A 20,635-nucleotide genomic window follows, 5' to 3' on the forward strand; every position below is an offset into this window, starting at 1 on the left:
AAAGGCTGGGCTCTTTGGCAGCCTGGAGGGTTGTGGGAGAGAAATCTGGCCCCAGCTGTATCCGGATATGAACAAACCTGAATTTTAAGCCATTGGTTTTTCCAGTGTTTGAGGTTGGTGAAGCTACAGAGACCCAATCATAGAACTGACTTCAGGTGATGGAAACTACAGAATCCCATCACAATACTTGGCCGATCCTGATGAAATGTCCTTAGATCCTCTCTGAGGCCTTCCCTGTTTCTTGCCCACAGCAGAAAAGCAGCAGTTCCTCTGAGCACCAGAAAGAGATTTGGTTTTCAAAGTAAAAGAATCAGGAGGAGTCTGGTAGCCCCTTTTCTGAAGGCAAATTCTGATTAAACCGGATGAACTGCAGCTGAGTTCAGGAAATGCAGAGAGTAGCTGGACTGATGCTTCAGGAGTCAGAAAAGAAAGTACCAAAGTCTGAGTTTTTTTTCCCATTAGAGAGTAACAGGATTTCTTGCTTTAAAGGTCAAAAGGTCACCCTGTGTTGTTGCTCTAAGAAAGAAGTTGTACATTATTTTATGACATGATATGTGAATTCCCGAGGCTCAGCATAAAACCCAAGGAAAAAAATCCCGCTCTCAAAGAGTTCTGCATATGCTCATAAGTGTCCCTAATGTTTTTTACATGGACATCCAAATTTGCAAAATTAAAATTCTAATTTTTTTTATTGATGATTGTCAGTATGATACAAGAAATATTCAAATGTAATTGTTATGCTGATATCCCAGGGAAAATAAAATATTTGTTTTATTTTTCTGGTTGTTTATAGCAAACATCAATTCACAAGTGGCATGATTGCTATTCAATGGGAATCCTGAATTTTGTGCAAGAGAAATTTAAATTTGAAGTTCCCTCCTCAAACCTGCCCCCCCTCCCCCTCCAAGCAATACCAATTTATGATGCTTTGCTAAGACCATACTTGGAATTCTTCATCCAGTTTTGGTCGCCACAATATAGAAAAGATGTGGAGACTCTGGAAAGAGTGCAGAGAAGAGCAAGAAAGAGGATTAGGAGCCTGGAGGCTAAAATATATGAAGAGCAGTTGCAGGAATTGGGCATTTCTAGTTTAATGAAAAGAAGGACTAGGGGAGACATGATACGTTCCAGTATCTCAGGGGCTGCCCCAAAGAAGAGGGAGTCAAGCTATTCTCCAAAGCACCTGAGGGCAGGACAAGAAGCAATGGGTGGAAACTAAACAAGGAGAAAAGCAACCTAGAACTGAGGAGAAATTTCCTGACAGGGAGAACAATTCATCAGTGGAATGGCTTCCCTTCAGAAGTTGTGGATCCTCCATCACCAGAAACGTTTCAGAAGAGACTGGAGAGCCGCTTGTCTGGAAGGGTATAGGGCCTCTGGAATGAGCAGGGGGTTGGACTGGAAGACCTCCAAGGTCCCTTCCAACTCTGTGACTCCGTTATTCTATTTCTGCCATTTGTGGGACCATCCAGAAGTCGGATATCACCATATTCCATTTTTCATGCTGAAGTTCTGGAAGCACAAATTATAATTTTTTGTTATTCCTGGACTGGCCAAGGAAAATGAAAGTATATATTTAAAAAAAAAGTCTAGGAGATATGAACTATTTTACTTTAAATAATAAAATGCAAACACTCAAACTGAAGAAAAAAGCATACAGAGCTGCCCATTTCCACTCAGAATCATGGCTTATTGGAGCAGCCTATAAAAACAACAAAAATGTTTTTGTTTTAACAAATTTTGTTTATATTATTGTGTTGGTGACGTTTTTGTTTTGTAACCTGCAAAGAGTCACAAGGTGGCAAACGGCTGTTTTTGAGTGGAAAAACCAAAGATGAATTCAGTTGCCTTCATGCTGGGCTGGGGTGAGAAGGAGGCAGCGTCATGAGGACACGTCCTCTAACAACGGTTAGCAAGGCGCCTTCGTGTTACCTTGAGAAGGACAGAAAAATGAGCCCATGGAGTTTTGAATTTGGGGAAATTCCAGCTTTCACTTCTTTAGGTCTCTTCTGTGATTGGGAGGATTGTTTGGGGTTCTCCGTCAATGATCTGCTCTTTCTCCCAATTTAGAACCAACCAATTCAAAATCCAATGTCGGGCTCATCATCGGCTGCGTTGTGGCTGCTCTTGTCCTGGTGGGTGTGATTGCTGGGATCCTGGTATTCTTCAGTAAGTATCATTTTGGGGGAGGAGGGGTGATGGAAGGAAGATGGGGAGATTCCCCCCTAAGTCTCTCCCTTTGGGGAGCTTCTTCTGGGCTTCCTTCTGTTTTCTCAGCCCTCTTGGGGAGCATCTGAGATCTCAGCCTCTTGCTGGGACTCCAGTCATTTGTATTTTGAAGATCATTCTCTTTTTATAAATGGGAAAAAAGTGTCTGTGAAATATCTCCTGGGGTTCTTCCTCCTACGGAGGGAGAAATTGGGTGATCTCTCGTGGATTCTGTTGAACTTTCACTGATTTTTATCTTTGCAGGAAGACGTCAAGATGACTACAATGCAGCACCAAGTGAGTGAATTGTCCTCTTTCCATGTAATTTCTAACTTAGAACAGGCTTCAGAGGCATCATCACTTGAGGATTGTTTGTGTGTGTGTGTGTGTGTGTGTGTGTGTGTGTGTGTGTGTGTGTGTGTGTGTGTGTTTAAAAACAAAAGAAACTCATGAAGCTGCAGAGTTGTGCTATTTCCTCCTCAGAACTAAGCTGGGGAAGGAGGCCCCCTTTTCATAACAGCCAGGCTGTTCTTGTGAGTGAAGATCTAGGACAAGAAACCCTCAAGAGGATGAGAAGATCCATGTGGGTGAAATATTTCCTCTGAGTGAGAAGCTGCTGTTTTCCAAGTAGGAGGAACTTACAAAATTCAATTTACTTGCACTGGTTTGTTCCTGCGGAGGAGAAGGGAAACTCTCCCTGTTGGATTTCCAGGCACTTTCATTCAGGCAGGGAAGGCAGCCCACAGTCTGCGTGGTGGAGCCTGGCCCCCTTTGGAGGAAAGAGCCCTTCACTCCTTAGGGAAATAGGAAAACCTCCACAATGCCGTGATCCCCAGTGGTTGGAGACTCTTCTGGTGGGATAGCTGAGACCTGGCTGAATCTGGAAAGGAGGATGTTCTCCTCTCAGAGACATGTCCAGCTGGGTTTAGGTTTGGCACCAGCTGATACCCCAGGACGCAGCGCAGGTGGGATAGCAAGTGGTCATCTGAGAATCTCCTTTGGCTTTCAAGGGGCCTTGTGCCCCAAATTTCTGGTTGTTACTCCCTGTTTTGGAGCTAAGTTCATGAAATCAGTTGGGCTTGTTCCTACTGTACCAGCCTCCCTACCTGAGTGCTGTAGATCATTTGGGGTTGGCAGTGGAGTTCCCCAGGATCATGGTCTTGCGAGAGGGGTCCTTGGTGCTCTCTGAGCTTGCTTGACTAGCACTGAGGATGTTACCTAGTTACGGTAATGAAACATCTGTAAGAAAACAAACAAGCTCACAGAACATCAAGGACCCCTCATTTCAACCCTGAGCTACAAATATTCTCCTTTATTGGTCTTGGGAAACTGCAATCTGCCATCCTTGGTTTTGGCCTTGGGAGCAGCCCAGGATTTCATGGCCGCCCTGTTGGCCATGGGCCTCCCCCAGATCATCTTGGACCCGACCCAAGGCAATAGTCAATCAACACCGGATATGATCTTCTTTTTTTCAAGTTTTAAAAAGTTTTTATTAAATATAAAAAAATCCATTTCTACATAAATAGTGTGTTGTCTAAGTACAATTAATTTTGAGAAATAGTAATAATAATAACAATAATATTCATAATATTGATCACATATTTGCTTATCCATTTTGATAAACCTTCCTTGTGTAATTAATCATCCTCTTATGCTTCAAAATTTCTTAATTCTGTTTCTGCTAGTTAGCCATAGATAAAATAAGTCCCATGTTAAAAAGTATTCAGTTTCTTCCTTCTCCTTCATTTTAAGTGTTAATCTATCCACTTCTGCGCATTCTAGTATTTTTTTAATTACATTTTCCACTGCAGGGATCTCTTCACTTTTCCAATGTTGTGCAAACACGATTCTAGCTGCTGTTAAGACATGTAAAATTAAGTATATGTTCTCTTTATTGTATTTTTCTAGTAAAATGCCCAAAAAGAATATTTCTGGTTTTAGATCTATATGTTGCTTTACCATTTTTTCTAACCATGTATGTATTTTTGTCCTTTTTTTATTTGCCTTTGGGCATGTCCACCACATTTGATAATACGAACCCGGTGCCTGATTACATTTCCAACATTTAGTGGACATGTCCTTAAATATGTTTGCCAATCTTGTCAGTGAAAAGTGCCATGTATAAAACATTTTACATAGATTTGCTTTGTATGCAGTTGATATTGTTAATTTATAATTCCTATCCCACAGTTCCTGCCATTTATCTAACTCTATAGTATAACCAACATTTTTAGCCCATACTGTCATTGTTTCCTTTACTTGATCTTCTTCCATTTTAATACTCAGTAAATAGCTATATAGATTTTTAATTCCTTTTTCATCCGTCCCTGTTAATATCTGATCTAGTTCTGTTGATTCTTTATAAAAGCCATACATTTTAGCATCTTTCTCATATCATGAGTCCCTTGGGAGTTGGGCGGCATAGAAATGTGATAAATTAAATTAAATTAAATCATGAGATGATCTTTTCGTTGAAGTAAATGGCAACGTGATCTGGTGGGTAAAATCTGGCTTTTAATTTATTATTTTAAATGGCATTTTATGGTAAGCTTCCTAGGGTCACCTTGAACAGAGGGATGGCATAGAGGTTTAATAATGAACTAAATAAATAGGCTGGTATCCTTTGAGAGATTGATGAAGCTGCAGAGGTTTAATGGTGAAGAGAGAGAGGATCAGGACAAAGCTATTCCTATCCCTATCCTATCCTATCCTATCCTATCCTATCCTCTCACTCTGTGTCTGTCTCTCCAATGCAGGGAGGAACCAGGCCATTTAGCAGCCTCCTCGCAGGTGAGTGGCCCCACGGGGGGTCTGTGTGGGGAGGAGGGAGGGAGGGAAAGGAGGGCTTTGAGGTGAATGGTGAAGATGCTTTGGGAAATCCCTCTTCTCTCTCCTATTCATCTCAAAGGCTGGAAGGGAGGGAATTTGGGGGAGATCCAGAGGGGCTCTGGGAAGGGGGGCTCTGCCTGCCCCCAAACTCTTCTCCTGCAAGGCCAGACTGGGGCTCCTTTTGGGATCTGACTGTCTTGGATCAGGAGGCTCAGAGAGCTGCAGAGAGGAGATTTGTCAAGGAAGGACGTAGCAGCTGTCCAGATGAAGTCAAAAGACACTGAGACAAACTTGTAGGTTAGATATATAAAAGTATTTAACATTTATAGTTGCAGCAGACAAGATAGTCAGGAAGACAGGAATATCTTGAGGTAAATCAAAAGGCACACGGAACACACAGACGAAAAAGGCGGGAAAAAGGGAAACTCCCCCTTTATACCCACAGCAACCAATCACAGCATGGATTGCTTCATGCAGAAGCCAGCTCAACCAATCATCTACTGCCCATTGTACACTTAACCTGTTCCAGCTCCTAAATTTAATATCCTAACAGGACTGGGGGGTCTCCAGTGCAGGAGGGAAAGAGGGGCAGATGAGGGGATTCCTGAGGGTCTTGCAGTCATGGATGGGGAAAGGGCTTCTCTCCACTCCTTGGAGTCCTCTGGGGATCCCTCCCTCCAGATGCTGAAGGAAGACATAGGGGGGAGATAGGGATCCATAGGTCTCCGGAAGCAACACAGACTAGTATTGGATTCCTGTATTTGAGGGGGACATTGATTTTATGTAACTTGTGGGGCAGGTTCTCAGCCACCTCAGGAGCCAGTCCCAGCCCTGCCTCTCCCTTCTTTCTACCTTGGAAAATCCCACCCAGCAGATCCCTCTCTTGAGGAAGCAGCAGTTCTCAGGAGTGGGATCAGCTGGGTAGATTGGTGCTGATCCCTCAGCCTGGGAGGTGGGATTCCTCCTCTGGGCTCCCTCCCAGACTGACCCTGCCTGCTTCTTCCCTCTCTTTGCAGCACGAGTGGACCAGCATGAGGAGAGAGGAGAGAAGATGGGACCGACCTTCTCCTGAATTAGGCCGGACTCTCAGGCCCATCCTGCATGCTTGGAACCAGGATGCATTTGGGGTCTTTCACCATCGCTTTTATCATTGGATCAGTAACCTTTTGTATTACGATTGAGGAACGGAGGAGAAAAGAACATCTTAGGTGTTTATAATTATCTAATCAAAAGGATTCAAACTGGGATTAGTAGATATTATTTTATTTTTTATTTATTTGTATCCTGCTGAAGACATGGAAGATATGGAAGGCGGGACTTGAACTCACAGTCGCTTTCTAGCCTGGTGCCTTAACCACTACACAAACTGCCTTGTACAGCTTGTAATACTGTTGTAATATAACTTGTAGCAAGTATGTTGTTATTTCTGATGTCCTTTAATGGGTTTCTGCTGATTAACAGGTTTTAGAGAAAGGCCCATAGCGAATGGGGCGAGGAATAGGATGAAGAGTTGCTGGTTTCACTTTAAGGGAGAGTGGATTGGAAGTAGAGGTTTTTTTCTCTCTCATTTTTCTTTGTATAAGTTGTATAATGAATAGTATGTACCATATACTGCCATTTATGGATTTTTACAGTTTAGAAAAATGAAATAGGAACCTTCTCCCATCATGCCGTGCTAAATGGACCTAATTTTTTTCTGCTGCCAATGAACAGCTGATTTTGCCACAAAGTTGGTTATTTGGCGGCTTTGCTCCCTGTTTTTTAAAGGGGAGACTAGGAACAACCCAAGATGACCTTCGGACAATCATGCACAGACAGAGAAGAGAGGGGGCTGGATCTCTTGCCATCCTTTCCCTTCAGCTGCTCAGCTTTCTTAAGCACACCTGGGTTTTAATTGCACTCCTGAAGCTTTACAATCTCTTGATTTATGTCTAGTTCACTTCTGACCTATTTTATAACCTGGACTTTTACAACTTTTTTTCCCTCCTCTTTCATTGTTTACCATTAAGTTTAAATTATTATTTGTTTATTCGTAAGAAAGTTGCAATGGATTTTATGTTTATATGTACACAGGATTATACTATAAATCTTGCTCTTTCTATCTTTTTTCTTTCTTTTTTTAAGTGTCTCAATATTTAACTCTGAATTTTTATGGAAAAATTTCCCCTTTTTTAACTCTGGAGGAAAAAATCCTTTCCCTCTGCTTATCTGCTTCTCTTGTCTTTGAGTAGAAAACCAAAAGTGTTTTTCATGTCTTCGAAAGGCGATAAATTATTTTGGGAGATAACTGAAAAAAGAATGCTCTCCAATTTACAGGATCTACGACAGGTCAGTTAGGCTGCAAATAGATCTACAAGATTATAAATTTTGGACCTCTTTTGCAAGGGGGAAATTGATTTCTCAGCGTTCAACTGGGGAGGGCATAATATGACTTTTCCTGTTTTTTCATTAATTTTTTTCAATGTTTTTGTTTAGTTTTGTTCTGTCTCTGTTCAATCCTTTTCTTTTGGATTTTAATCTTTTGCATAAAATACAATAAAATGGTCAATTCTAAGAAAAGTGGAACAGGAGATCCACAGTTTGGCCAGGCTCCTTTCCCCCTAACTGTTGCACACATACCATAAGAATACGAAAATAGTTTGCTGAAAATAAATGGTTTTGCCTTCTTCTTACCTGAGTTGCTTCCTATTATTGGAAGTTGGGAATAACAAGGATTTTCCCCTCCTGGCTGTTCGGAGACCCTGAGTTCCCTTTGAGTGGCAGGAAGGGGAGGAACCAAGGCAAAAACTGGGGGGGCTCCTTGGGGAGGAGGCAGCCATTTTGCTCCTGTGTCCAGATGTTTCTCTTCCCTCAGGCTGTTGGCCAAGTGGCTGGTCTCTGAGCCTCCCCCAGTGGCCCTTCGGGAGACGGGAGTTCAATGCCCAGCCAGAGCCGTCCTGATTCCCTGGCAGAAGGGCAGCTTCTCCTGCTTCTGGGAGATCCTCTCTGGACTCCTCAGCTGCCCAATAGGATGCAGTGGCCCAAGAGTGGGGAGACCCCTGATGGATGGGAAAGATGTCCCCCATATTACAGAAAGTCTTCAACTTACGACCACAATTGACCCTAAAATTTATTGAGTTTTACCCCGTTTTACGACCATTTTTACGACCAGACAGTTATCGAGTCTGGCTTCCCCATTGACTTTGTTTGTCAAAAGGGGACCACATGATCCTGGGACTCTGCAACCGTCATAAGTATGAGGCAGTTGCCAAGCGTCCGAATGTAAATCATATGAGCCACGAAGATGCAGAAACGGTCATAAGTGTGAACCATGGTCATATCTCCTTTTTTCAGTACTATAACTTTGAAAGGTCAATAAATGAACTGTTGCAAGTCGAGGACTACCTGTATAGCGGATGCTTTCTGGGAGAGGAGTGAAAAGGGGGGGTCTTTCACTCCAATTCCTTTTGGGCTCCCCAGATGCCCTCAAGAGCTCCCATCTTTGACAGCCTAAAAAGGGGACAGTTTCCACCTGCAACACAAGAGTCACATTCAGCCTTGGGCAGCTAATCATGTAACCCACAAAACTTTTAATGTTATAATAAACAATGTAAAAAAACAATAGAAGGGTTTACTGACTATATTCTATAATTAATCTGCAGTCCATGACAATCCCTTTTCACTCAGTGCTACCCAGGGAAGCCAGAAGGTTGGAGACGGCTGCTTTAAAGCATTTGGTGAGAATTCAATCCCTATTTGAGCATATCAATTCAAAGGTTTTAGAAAGTTTCTCCTTACTTCTAGGTTGGATCTCTCTTTAAGAAGCTTCCACCCCTTTTTCTTTTCTCCTGCCCTCTGGAGCTTTGGAGAAGAAGCCGATCCTTTGTGGCAGCCCCCCCTAAGTACTGGAAGGCAGGTATCATGGGTCCCCCCTCCCCGATTCTTCTCTGCCAGAGGCTAGAGACCCATCCCTCCTTCAGTCTCTTCCCCATATAAGATTTGGCCTCAGGATCCTTTATGATCTTTTGTTGCTCTTCTCTGCACACTTTCTAGGGTCTCGGCGTCTTTTTTTCTATCGTGGTCCCCAGAGTTGTACCCAGAATTCCAAGGGTGGCTTCACTTGTGCAATATAAACCGACATTATGGCTTCTCCTGATCTTGATCTTCTCCCTCTGTTGATGCAGCCCAAGACTGCCTTGGCTTTTTTGGCAGCTCCCCCTGATCCCCGGCTGGGACGGGCTGTGCGGGGTCTCCCCTCCCCCTCGCCTGCACCCCTCCCCCCAGGCCCTGAAACACCTCCCACTTTTCCCAGTCCCGCAGTTCCGCCCCTCCCCCAAGAGGCGGAATCCCTGGAAGGGGATTTCCTGATGGAACTTTCGCTTTCCTCTCCACGTCTCTCTCGCCGGTTGCGCCTGGACCTCTGCCTAGCAACAGTGACGAACATGGGGTTATTTTTTTTCTACTGGTTGAGTTCGCCCAATCGCCAGCGGGCTCTGGATTGTTGCACTGTTGACCACCCGGAGCCCCTCTCGGTTTGCTTGCGACTTCAGGAGAGCGGAGCGGAGGTTGAGGATCGCGGCCAGGATGGCTCTGCGCCCTTCCTGCTCCTGGTGTTGGTGGCGGTCGCCCTACGAGAGAGCTGCTTCGGTGAGTCCCTTTGGGGGCCTTGGGGGGGTTTCTCCCTTTTTATCTGCCAGGGAATTTCTCTCTCTCCTCCCCCCCAAAATATTTATTCCCAAAAGGAGAATCCTCTGGGATTAGGCTCCGACGTTGCCCCCCTCCAGGAGAGCCCCTTTGGGAACAGGACAAGGGTGGACCCTCCAGATGTCAGTCAAGTCTACCTGGGCGCCCCGAAGCTCAATTCTTTCCCTCCCTTCCAAAATGAAGATTGTTGGAAAGTGGCGTTTGCACGTGATCAGGTCAGTTCACAAACTTCCTGGCTGCCTCCGCCCAACTCCCTCCGCCTGGATCCTCTTTCCTGCCTTTGGCGGTGATCTGTGGCTCTTTGTGGCTTCTGGTGCTGGGAGGACCCGGCTTGATTCTCGGTTCCCTGCATTGGCAGAGGCGGAGACTGGTGCAAAGGAGCGACCGGGATAAGGCTGCCGTGTGAATGCAGCAGGATGAGAGTCTGGAGAGAGAAAGGCTCCTTTAATAACCTTCCTCAAGATTCATCCTTTCTTTCTTTCTTTCTTTCTTTTTAAAATAAATTTTATTAATTTTTTCAGATTAAAATCGACACAAGACAAAGACGTTATTTATACATAAAAACAAAAACCATACATTCCCCTCCCTCCCTCCCCCATTCATAACACTAAACAGAAATACAAACACGTCTATCCCAGCAGGTCCTATTCCTGCCCTCATTGGTAAATAATTATGCCCACAACACAGAATAAGCTAAGCAATCCCCAAATGTGATTTTCATACAATTATCTTTCAATCTAAATAAGTATATCTCTCCTCATATTAACATAGACCTTCACTTCGCCTCAATTCTTTTATTCAACCACCGATACCAACAGTCCCAGCTTTGAAAAAATTCAGAATCCTCTTTTTCTTTCAACATATACGTCATTCTATCCGCCTCAGCACATTCTAATACTTTGTTTATAATTTGGGCACCAGCTGGTATCTCTTTTTCTTTCCACTGCTGGGCGAACACTATTCTCCTGGAACCTCCCCCTCCCACCGCATCCTAAACCCCAAGATCCCCAACATTTTCCTTTCTGGGACAGGCAGGGATTTGCCTCCTCAGGTGATCCTTCTTCCATTCCAGAAGCCACCAAAGTGGGAAAATTTGCGGAATTAAAAATATTTAAAATGTAAGAGCACCAGGCTCTTAGTAATCCGGAAGGGGCCTTCGGAAGTTCCTAGTTGATCGCTGAGAGAAACTATCAATGAAGCAGCTTTTCCAAAGGCAGAAAGAAAACCTGTCAGGATCTTAACCATTAAATAGGCTGGGTTGGAGGCAGAAGAAGAGAAGCAACTCTGGATGCTGACCATGAAATGAACGGCTTGCTTGGACACAGACAGTCCTGACTTGAGGAGGATTCATGACTGTGAGGATGTCCCACCTGCGTTACATTCACACATTTCTCCTCAGCCCCACAAGGGAAAGAAGCGGGTTCTGGATCATGGAGAGTCTGATCCCCCCCCTCCTTCTGTTGGAGAAAAGCTTTGATCCCTTTGGATTCTGAAATCTCCCCAGAGCTAAAATGGGGTCTGAGGCTCCCTCTCCCCAAAAGCTCTGAGAAGCCCCTGGGATTGTGGGGAGGAGCAGGAAGGAGGAGGCCCAGGCCTTTGCCTTGGACTGGGAAGGCCTGGGAGACCATACTGGAGGGAATGGGCAGTAGGACCACAGGTAGTCCTCGACTTATAACAGTTCATTTAGTGACCATTCAAAGTTTCAATGTCATTGAAAAAAGTGACAGTATGACCATTTTTGACACTTATGTCCATTTTAGCGTCCTCCTGGTTACATGACCGAGATTTGGATGCTTGGCAAGTGATTCCTATTTATGACTGTTGCAGTGTCCCCGTATCACCTGATCCCCTTTTGCAACTTTCTGACAAGCAAAGTCAATGGAGAAGCCAGATTCACTTAACAACCCGGTTATTAACTTAACAACTGCAACCATTCATTTAACAACTGTGGCAATAAAATTTGTAAAATGGAACAAAACTCACTTCACGAATGTCTCACTTAGCAACAAAAAATGTGGGTTCAATTATGGTCATAAGTCGAGGACTGCCTGTATTTATTTCTCTGGGCTTTGGAGGTTCTGCCCTTTTGTATGCAGACCCAGGTTCTGCCCAAATAAGTCCCATGAACGATCCCGAAAATGATCTTCAAAATCTTTGGTGCCCTGAAATAATTTCTGATCTGAAGAGCTTTCAGAATTGACACCAGAAAGGGGACTTGGGGATTTTCCAGTTTAATCGATTTCCCAGCAGCATTTTATTCATTTTATTTTCTTTTGATTCTTTTATCCTGCTTAGAAACGGTTGTTTTTCTGTTCATTGGGCAGCCTTAGAGTCTCTTCTGTGTTTGTATTTTGACGATAAAAACTAAACAGTGACTTAATGTGATTTTTTTGTTCATTGTTAGTAAAGTTTAGCATAGTTTTCTGTCTTGTGAATTGAGCCTGTCCTCCAAAGAAGGGCTGAAAAAACTTTGATGCTCCTCATTCCGGAGTTTGCATGATAGAAACTGACATAATTTTGTATCTTTATGTTGGATTCTCCAGAGGGGCTTTAAAGATGACAGGACCCTCCAGACAAAGACTGAATTTAGGGAAGGGACCCCAGCTGAGCCCCCCACCCCAAATATGGGAGCTGGCAGCAGAAACTCCCAACATCCTCCTTGGGGGCAGGGGGTGGGGCCAGGGTGGAGGGGCCAATGGTTTTCTGGGGGTGAGGAGAATTCTGGGAGTTGAAGTCCAAATGGCTGAGTCTGAGAAACTCTTAATTTAGGCCTTTACGTTAAGAGTAACACTGATCATGAGAAGAGTTGGGTAGCCAGGATCTCAATCCCCTCCAAGGTGGCTGAGGGGCTTTTCTGCCTTTCTTTGTGCTGACCAAGTGCAGGATCAGCCCCAGAGGAGGAGAAGGGTCAGAGCAGCTTCTGGGGAAAGTGAAGGGGGAGATTCAGAGGAAATCTGGTGCATTGCAAAGGTCTTTGAAGGAGAGTTTGAGTGCCCTAATTGGGTTGCTGAAATGAAGAAATCTAGGTTTAATCGGACTGAGATTTTCTGTGGAAGGAGGAGGAGCCCCTCTGAGTCCTGGGTTCAAAAGCCGATTCTTGCTCAGATGGCTGAACTCTGGGAGGGGAGGGGAGATTTTCCAGCCAGGAAGGGGGGGGACAGGGACGAGGAGGAAGATCTGGGGGGCTAAGTCACTTCATTGCTCCTTCCTTCCCTCCCCACTTTGCCCTTCCCCATTTGGGTTTCCCCCTAAGGATCCCATGGCCTCTGGTCTCACCCGGATTCCTCCTCCCCCATTTTATAAAATCCCTCCCCAAATCTGCACCTATTAACAGTCCAGGTTGGCCTTCAGTGAAGCCAGAATGGTGTTTTTTTTGTTCTGTGAATGGTGTTAGATCGGCGCAGGAAATGGAAGACGCGACCAGCTTGTTACATTAGTAACTTTATTGGAAACAGTAACAAGACTGGCTGCGCACTGCCGAAGCTCTCTTTATATTCGCTCCGGCAGTCGCACCGCCTCTGACAGTGATTCAAACTTTCCCGCTCGATGGCTGGCAGCCAATCCGGGCGGATGTCCTTATAAGGACATAACACTCCTCCCCTCCTAGTCAGAAAACAGTCAATCCTCATTAATAAAAGTCACGTAATCGCACAGGTACGTAGGACGCCTCGGTACCCTAGTTGACCTGTGCAGTCTCACTTCTTCCTCATCCCCGACCTGGACGGACGGGGCTCCTGCGTCTCCTGGTTCCCTCCCCGGAACCGGGCTCGGTTCGGCTGGCGAGTGTGCGGGGTCACCCTCAGTGCCTCCGGCCGAACCGCAGACCTTGGATGGCTGGTTCTGGTGGTCTTCCTCCTGGCCTGTGGATCTATCGTCTCGTTGTGGTTGCTCGGTACCGATCCGGGAAGAGCGTTTGAGTCTCGGTAAGTCCCAGGCTGTCACTTGCTCCTCCCCGGTCTCCTGGGCTCTGCGGTTCGGTTGCGGTTCGGCTCGTTGTCGTCTGGGGGGTGTCTTGGATCGGTGCCCTCGGGTCCGGTCTGCCAGCGATGGATGGTGTTGGCTCCGGTCGTGGTGTCCGACCTCGCAGGGGTGGCGCAGGTCTCCTTGGTCGGGGTGGCGGAGGCCTTCCTCGCCGGGCTGGTGTTGGCCTACCCCGTCAGGTCGGCGGTGGCCATCCTGGGCGGGTTGTCGTTGCGGGGTGTTGTTGGCTTTCCCTTCGCCCTAGTCCCTGGTCTACCGCAGATTGGTGGCTGGGGTCTTCTGGGCTGGGTTGTTGATGCCGGGTTGTCCTCTGTGCTGGGTGGGGGTCCCCCTCGCCAGGGTGTTGTGTGCCACCCTCACCCATGGGCTGTGGTGTGCCCACCTCGGATGGTCCCCGGTCTACTTGCCTGGAGTGGAGGTCTCCCTGGCAGGGCTGTCGTTGGTCGCCTTTGCTGGAGGGGTACGATGCTTCCTCCCTGGGCAGGTCCCGGTCTACTCGTGGGCTGTCTTGGCGGTCCCTCGCCCTGGCGTGACGGGTGCCCACCTCGCTGGGCTGGTGTTGCCATCCCTCGTGCGGCAGGCCCCGGTCTACCGCTCTGGACTGTCGATGTGTTAGCGCCTGGTAGTGTGCTTGGCTGGCCTCGTCGGGGTGGCGGTGGTCTGCCTCGCCAGGGTGTGGTAGGCCTACCTCGTCGGGGTGTCGCAGGCCTACCTCGTCGGGGTGTTGTAGGCCTACCTCGTCAGGCTGGTTTTCTTCCGCTCCCCTCCACCTTTTCCGGAGCTGGTCGATGTGACGTCTACAGACCTGTCCATCTTCCAGCTCCACTGTGTAAGACTTTGGACCGGTTAGGTTGTCTATCTTCCCCTTCAGCCACTTAGGAGAGCCGTGGAAATTGAGCGCGAAAACCGAATCTCCTTTGCTGAAGGCGCGAAGCGGGCGGCTGGCCGTTGCGGTCACTTCTGGGCTGTATTGGGGGTGCAGACAGTCCACTGGTGACCTCAACCTTCTGCCCATCAACAACTCGGCTGGGCTCTTGTGGGTGGTGGCATGCGGTGTGATGTGCTGGGTGAGGAGGAAGTTGTCTATTCTTTCCTGCCAGTCGCCCGTGCCCATCTTGGTGAGTGCCTCCTTGGTGAGTCTCACCATCCGTTCCACCTGTCCGTTCCCAGCTGGCCTGTACGGGGCGGACAGGGCATGGCGGATGCCCAGTCCTGCCAGGAATGCCTCCATGGCCAGGGAAGTGAGTTGGGGCCGGTTGTCGGAGACCAGCACATCCGGCAGTCCATGGGTGGCGAAGAGGCGGCGTAGGGCCCGGATCGTCGCTTCCGTTGTGGTAGATGCCATGGGCACCACCTCCAGCCATTTGGATAAGGCATCGACGACAATGAGTAGGTGGCGCCCCTGCATCGGACCTGCGAAGTCGATGTGGATCCTCGACCAGGGGTTGCTGGGGGCCTCCCACTTCGCTGCTTCGGTTTGTGGTGGTGCTGGGTGTACTTCTTGGCACGGGTCACATCTGGAGACTCATTCCTCAATGTCTTTGTCCAGTGATGGCCACCAGACGTAACTCCGTGCCAGGGCTTTCATGCGGACGATGCCTGGGTGCCCGTTATGCAATGTCTCTAGCGCTCTTCTTTGCAGAGTGCTTGGAATCAGCACCCTGTCTCCCCATAGCAAACAGCCCTTCATAGTGGACAGCTCCTTTTGCTTCCTGACGAACGGGCTGAACTTCTCCTCCGTCTTCTCTGTTGGCCACCCCCTGAGGATCCAGGATTTCACTTGGCGGAGTGTGGAGTCCTTTTGGGTGTGGACGGCCACATCTGCGGAAGAGACTGGACAGCTGGCGTCGTTGTCTATGTGGAAGAGGTGGAGCGTGGGGGCTGGGTCTTCTACTGGATTCTTCAATGGGCATCTACTCAGCGTGTCGGCGTTTCCTATGGCTGTGCCTGGCTGGTGCACGAGCCTGTAGGAGTAGCCGGCTAGGAAGATGGCCCATCTCGTCATCCACGGGGACATGAAGGTCGGGGTGGGTTGGTCGCCTGCGAGGAGCCCCAGGAGTGGCTTGTGGTCGGTCACTATGGTGAAACTCCTCCCATAGAGGTATTCGTGGAAGCGTTTCACTCCTGCCACGATGGCCAGGGCTTCTTTGTCCAGCTGGCTGTAGTTGCGTTCCGCGCCGGACATGGTCTTGGAGAAGTAGGCTATTGGGGCTTCGGAGCCATTGGGCAGTTCGTGGCTGAGGACTGCCCCCACCCCATAAGGCGACGCGTCGCAGGTGAGCTTAATTGGGAGCGTCTCGTTGTACTGGATGAGGACGCTTTTGGAAGTTAAAAGTCCTTTCACGGCCCGGAATGCTGCTTCCTCTCCTTGGCCCCACTTCCAGGAAGCCGCTTTCCCCAGCAGGCGGTGGAGTGGCTCAGCAACTGTGGCTTTCTGTTTGAGGAACATGGCATAGAAGTTAAGCAATCCAAGGAATGCCTGAAGTTCCGTTTTGTTTTTGGGGCTCGGAGCTTCATGGATGGCTTTCACTTTTGATTTGGTGGGGTGGATGCCAGTGCTATCTATGAGATAGCCCAGGAACTCGACTTCCTGTACTCCTAGGATGCATTTATCTCTCCTGACTCTCAAGCCCTTGGCCTTGAAACGCTGCAGGACAAGCCTGAGTCTTTCAAGGAGTTGTGCCTGTGAATCTCCGGAGATTAGTATATCGTCAAAGTATGGCACCACCCCTGGAACGCCTTGGAGAAGGCATTCCATCATAGATTGGAAAATGCTGGGGGCCGCGCTGACTCCAAATTGGAGGCGGTTGCATTTGAATGCCCCCCTGTGTGTGACTATTGTTTGTGCCTCCGCCGTTTTTTCGTCCACTGGCAGTTGCTGGTAAGCCTGGGCCAGGTCCAGTTTGGCAAAAATTGAGCCAGTCCCCAGGGAATGCAGCAGATGTTGCACCACTGGGACTGGGTATGCGCTCTGTGCCAACGCCTTGTTGATGGTACAACGATAGTCAGCGCAGATGCGCACAGATCCATCATGCTTCACTGGGGTCACAATGGGGGTTTCCCATGAGGCATGATCGATCGGTTCCAGGACGCCCTGGGCGATCAGCTTATCCAGCTGCTCGTCTACTTTTGGCCGCAAGGCAAATGGAACCCGGCGGGGCTTCAGCCTGATTGGGGTGATACTCTTGTCCAGATTAAAAGAGATTGGCCTCCCCACAAATTTCCCCAGCTTACCATCGAAGACTTCCTTGAACTCTTTGATGAGGTTGTCGAGTTCATCCCTGTGAATTTGGTGGATGCCTCCGATTGATAGCCCCAGTGGCTTAAACCACTCCACTCCTAGCAGGTTCGGTCGGCTGTGCTCCATGACTGTGATGGGAAGCTTGCCTTGGAACTGGTTGTAGGAGACTCGGATGTTGGCTCTTCCTAAGACTCCGATGGGGTTTCCCCCAAAATCAACGAGCTTGGAGTGTAGTGGCTTCAGGTCTCGTTTGCTGATGCTGGGTTGCAGGTGCTTCAGCTGGTGCCAATCCATAATGGAGTAGACTGAGCCCGAGTCTACCTCCATTGAGCAAGGTAATCCTTCCACGTGGATGGTCACGTGGAACTTAGTGGCATTGTCTGAGTTGGTGTGGGCGATGGTCGTCTGGTGGACCGCTCCGCTCCTGGGAAATTCATCGTCTCTCCGTCTAGATTGGCCAGAGGACCGTTTGGATGATCTCTGGTAATCTTTCCGATTTTCACAAGGACGGTGGCTGGAGGGTTCTGGGGCTGGTTCCTCGGCTCTGCAAGCTTCGGCGATGTGACCCCTTCTGTTGCAGCATCTGCAGGTCGCATCTCTCCACTTGCAGGTTGCCCTGGCATGGTGCCCTCTGCAGCTGGCACAGCGCTCCCCCTTGTAGCTTCTTTGAGCGGTTCCCCACCTTGGGGGTCTGGATACCTTGTGGACGGTGGACTCTTCCTCCGACTCCAATCCAGCTGTGGAATCCTCAGTTGATGATTGTGTGGCACTGCGAATCTTGTGGATTCCCTTTGCCCTGATTACCGCGGCTGCCGCTTTCTCGGAGATTTCGGATGCGGTAGCTTCCTCCACCACATCCTTGAGCACGAGTTTCTTCCTGCTCAGGAATTTCTTTTGCAGGCCTCTGTCCCTCATGCCGAAAACCACGTGGTCAGCGATGGCGTTGTCCACATGGTCAAACTCACAGCTGGCTGCGATTTGGCACAGGGCGGCCACGAATTCTTTGATGGTTTCCCCTTCCTTCTGATCCCTCTGATGGAAGGTGAACCGGTTCGCCATTGGTGTTCCTGTTGGGGCATAATGGTCCTGTAGGATCTGCAGCAGGTCCGTCCATGGTACTTCTTCGATGTCCTGTGGTGCCACAAGATCGATGGCCATGTCGAGGACTTCTGAGCCACAGTTGGCCAGGAAAATGCCCTTCTTGCGGTCATCATCGGCATCCCTGATATTGTTGCCTCTCAGGTATTGCCGAAATTTGACCACGTAGGATTTCCACTTGTCCTTCCCTGGGCGGAATGGAGCAAGGGCTGGCAAAGTGACTTCAGCGGATGCCATGCCTTCGGAAAATGCCTACTGGTGGTTTCAGGTGCCGAGTGACTTGGTCTTGTTGGCTTGGCGCCACGAGGTTCGTCGCTTGGTTCTAGTCCTTCGTCGCCAGTGTTAGATCGGCGCAGGAAATGGAAGACGCGACCAGCTCGTTACATTAGTAACTTTATTGGAAACAGTAACAAGACTGGCTGCGCACTGCCGGAGCTCTCTTTATATTCGCTCCGGCAGTCGCACCGCCCCTGACAGTGATTCAAACTTTCCCGCTCGATGGCTGGCAGCCAATCCGGGCGGATGTCCTTATAAGGACATAACAAATGGAAAGGAGGGGGGACCAGGGGGGGTTTCCTGCTGCTTTTGAGCTTCTGGGAGGGTGGAATCCCCCCTTTTACCTGTGCAGCCATTGCAGCTTCCTTGGGGCAGAGGCTGAGCAACCCAGAAGGGGGTTTGAGGGAGGCCTTGCTGGAAGGGGGGAGGGCACAATTGGGGCAGGTAAAGTTTGGGGGACCCTCCCCTCCCCTCCTCTCTCACCCCCCCACCTTCCGTTCCCTCCAACCCCTCAGGCCCTCCAGAAGCTCCTTTTTTCCCCTCTCAGTCGCTCCCTCATTTCCATCTCCTGCCTCTTCTTCCACCATCTCCCCCTTCCTTCCTTCCCCCCTTCCTCCTCTGCCCCCCAACTCTCCTCTTCCTTCTTCCTCCCCAGAGCCTCAGATGGGAGCCTCCATGGGATCAGGGTCCTTGACTGAAGCCCCCTAACTTTTCCCCTCTGGCTCCCTTCCAGGCGCCTCCTCCCACTCCATGAAGTATTTTGTCAGCTGCATCTCGGAGCCCAGTCAGGGGCAGCCCCACTTTGTCTCTATGGGGTTAGTCGACGATCAGGTCTTTGTTCACTACGACAGCCACAGCCAGAAGCTGCAGCCTCTAGTCTCCTGGATGGAGAAGATGGGGAAGGAGGCTCCCCAGTACTGGGACAGAGAGACCCAGAGAGAACGTGGCAATGAGGAGGCCTTCAGAAATTACCTGGAGATTCTGAGGAATCGCTACAATCAGAGTGAAGGTGAGTGATGGGTCTGGTGGCTCCTCCGGCCCCATAATCCCCTCCCCAGGAACCAGAGGGGGGAGAAAGAAATGGGTCCCTTCAAAGGGAAAGGCTGCTTCCGCACCTTTTAAAAAGTCTTTTTTTTATATGTTTATTCTTTTTTAAAAATCAATATGAGTTTCTCCTTCCCTCCATAGCTGACATTTTCTGCCAAGTGCAGTTAATAAAAAGATGTTTAAATTTATCCTTCTGTCTTTCTGAATGTTGATATGGATATGGATATAAACTGAGGTAAAAAGAGACCGAAATCTCCCCTCCCCCCATGAAAGAAGGAGGTTCTGGCCTTGGTGGATCTCCTGCTGTGGGGGAGGAAGGGAATCACAGATCCCCCCCCCAAAAAAACCAGGCAGGTGGATCCTAAAGAGATCCTGAGGGAAGCAGGTCCTCCTCCTTCTGTCTGTTTCCACCCGAGAGAAATGAGGGATCGAGTGCAGATCCACCTGGGGAGACTAGATCCCTTTCCTTCTCCCCCTTTTTGGAGGGGCGAGAGGGGCCCAAATGCCAGGAGCTTCTTCTCACCCTCCAGTTGGAAGGAGAGGCCGGGAGGACCAAATGGGGGGTGGGGGCTTTTGGGGGGGGATCTCAGGGCCAGGATCCTCCCAATCTTCATGGGGAAGAGACGGAAAAGAAAGAAACCTCCATTTGGGGCCCTTGCAGAGTCTCTCAGAGCCTTCATGGCTTCCCATCCTTGGTCCCTCAGGCTGAACTCCTGCACGGCCCTCTTGGTGGGGCTGCCCTGGAGGGAGGGAGACTCTTTCTTCTGCAGCCCCCCCCCCTTCTGCCATCTTTGGGGGACAAGATTCACCTGCAAGGAATCTTATTTGGGGAGGGTCTGCAAGCAAATGTGTGTGTAAAGAGAGGCTGCTTTTGGCTGAAGAAAAGCTTCTCCACAAACAGGAGCCATTTTCCCTCCTTTCATCCCTAGGAGCTGAAGCCCCCCCAATTCTTCCACCCTTTCCTTGCCCCTCCCCCTCTACAGGTGACCCCCCCAGAGCTCTGCCAGTTCTGCCCCTGATCCCTGAGGGTCTCCCCAGATCCCTCCAGGCCCCCTGCTGGCCTCTCAGGGGAGCAGAGCTGGACCCAGAGGGCTCCCCCTGGTGGAGGAAGGAGGAAGGAGACCGGCCAGAGTGGAGGGGAGCCTCCTTTCCAGGCTCAACAGCCCCAAATGTCCCAACCTTTCCTCAAAGGGAGGCTGCTTCCTCCCTCCCATCACCTCAGTCGCCTCCTCTGGATCTTCTCCAGCTCCCTCCGGTCCTTTTGGAGGTCTG

At 49.0% G+C, this 20,635-nt stretch overlaps 2 protein-coding genes across 5 annotated transcripts in view; both read left to right on the forward strand.

The window, feature by feature from the left end:
* Nucleotides 1-20,635, forward strand: part of LOC148115957 (class I histocompatibility antigen, F10 alpha chain-like) — a 175,546-nt gene that overhangs the window by 90,815 nt on the left and 64,096 nt on the right. For 2 of the 3 annotated variants that reach the window (XM_087884565.1, XM_087884563.1), the window contains exons 5-8: nucleotides 2,071-2,169; nucleotides 2,473-2,505; nucleotides 4,965-4,998; nucleotides 6,054-7,705. In XM_087884565.1, coding sequence (XP_087740691.1) covers nucleotides 2,071-2,169; nucleotides 2,473-2,505; nucleotides 4,965-4,984 — 152 coding nt within the window. In that variant the 3' untranslated portion in view covers nucleotides 4,985-4,998; nucleotides 6,054-7,705. Of the gene's footprint in view, nucleotides 1-2,070; nucleotides 2,170-2,472; nucleotides 2,506-4,964; nucleotides 4,999-6,053; nucleotides 7,706-20,635 lie in introns of those variants that run through there. The other variant, XM_087884564.1, reaches the window with a different exon arrangement.
* The window catches only part of LOC117657947 (H-2 class I histocompatibility antigen, Q10 alpha chain-like), a 31,910-nt gene continuing 20,644 nt past the window's right edge, over nucleotides 9,370-20,635 (forward strand). For both annotated transcript variants that reach the window (XM_087884533.1, XM_087884534.1), the window contains exons 1-2: nucleotides 9,370-9,663; nucleotides 19,050-19,325. In XM_087884533.1, the coding sequence (XP_087740659.1) occupies nucleotides 9,384-9,663; nucleotides 19,050-19,325 (556 nt within the window). In that variant the 5' untranslated portion in view covers nucleotides 9,370-9,383. The remainder of the gene's footprint in view (nucleotides 9,664-19,049; nucleotides 19,326-20,635) is intronic.

The sequence above is a fragment of the Pantherophis guttatus genome, chromosome 2 (assembly GCF_059756535.1).
Source record: "Pantherophis guttatus breed Tessera chromosome 2, ASM5975653v1, whole genome shotgun sequence".
NCBI lineage: Eukaryota > Metazoa > Chordata > Lepidosauria > Squamata > Colubridae > Pantherophis > Pantherophis guttatus.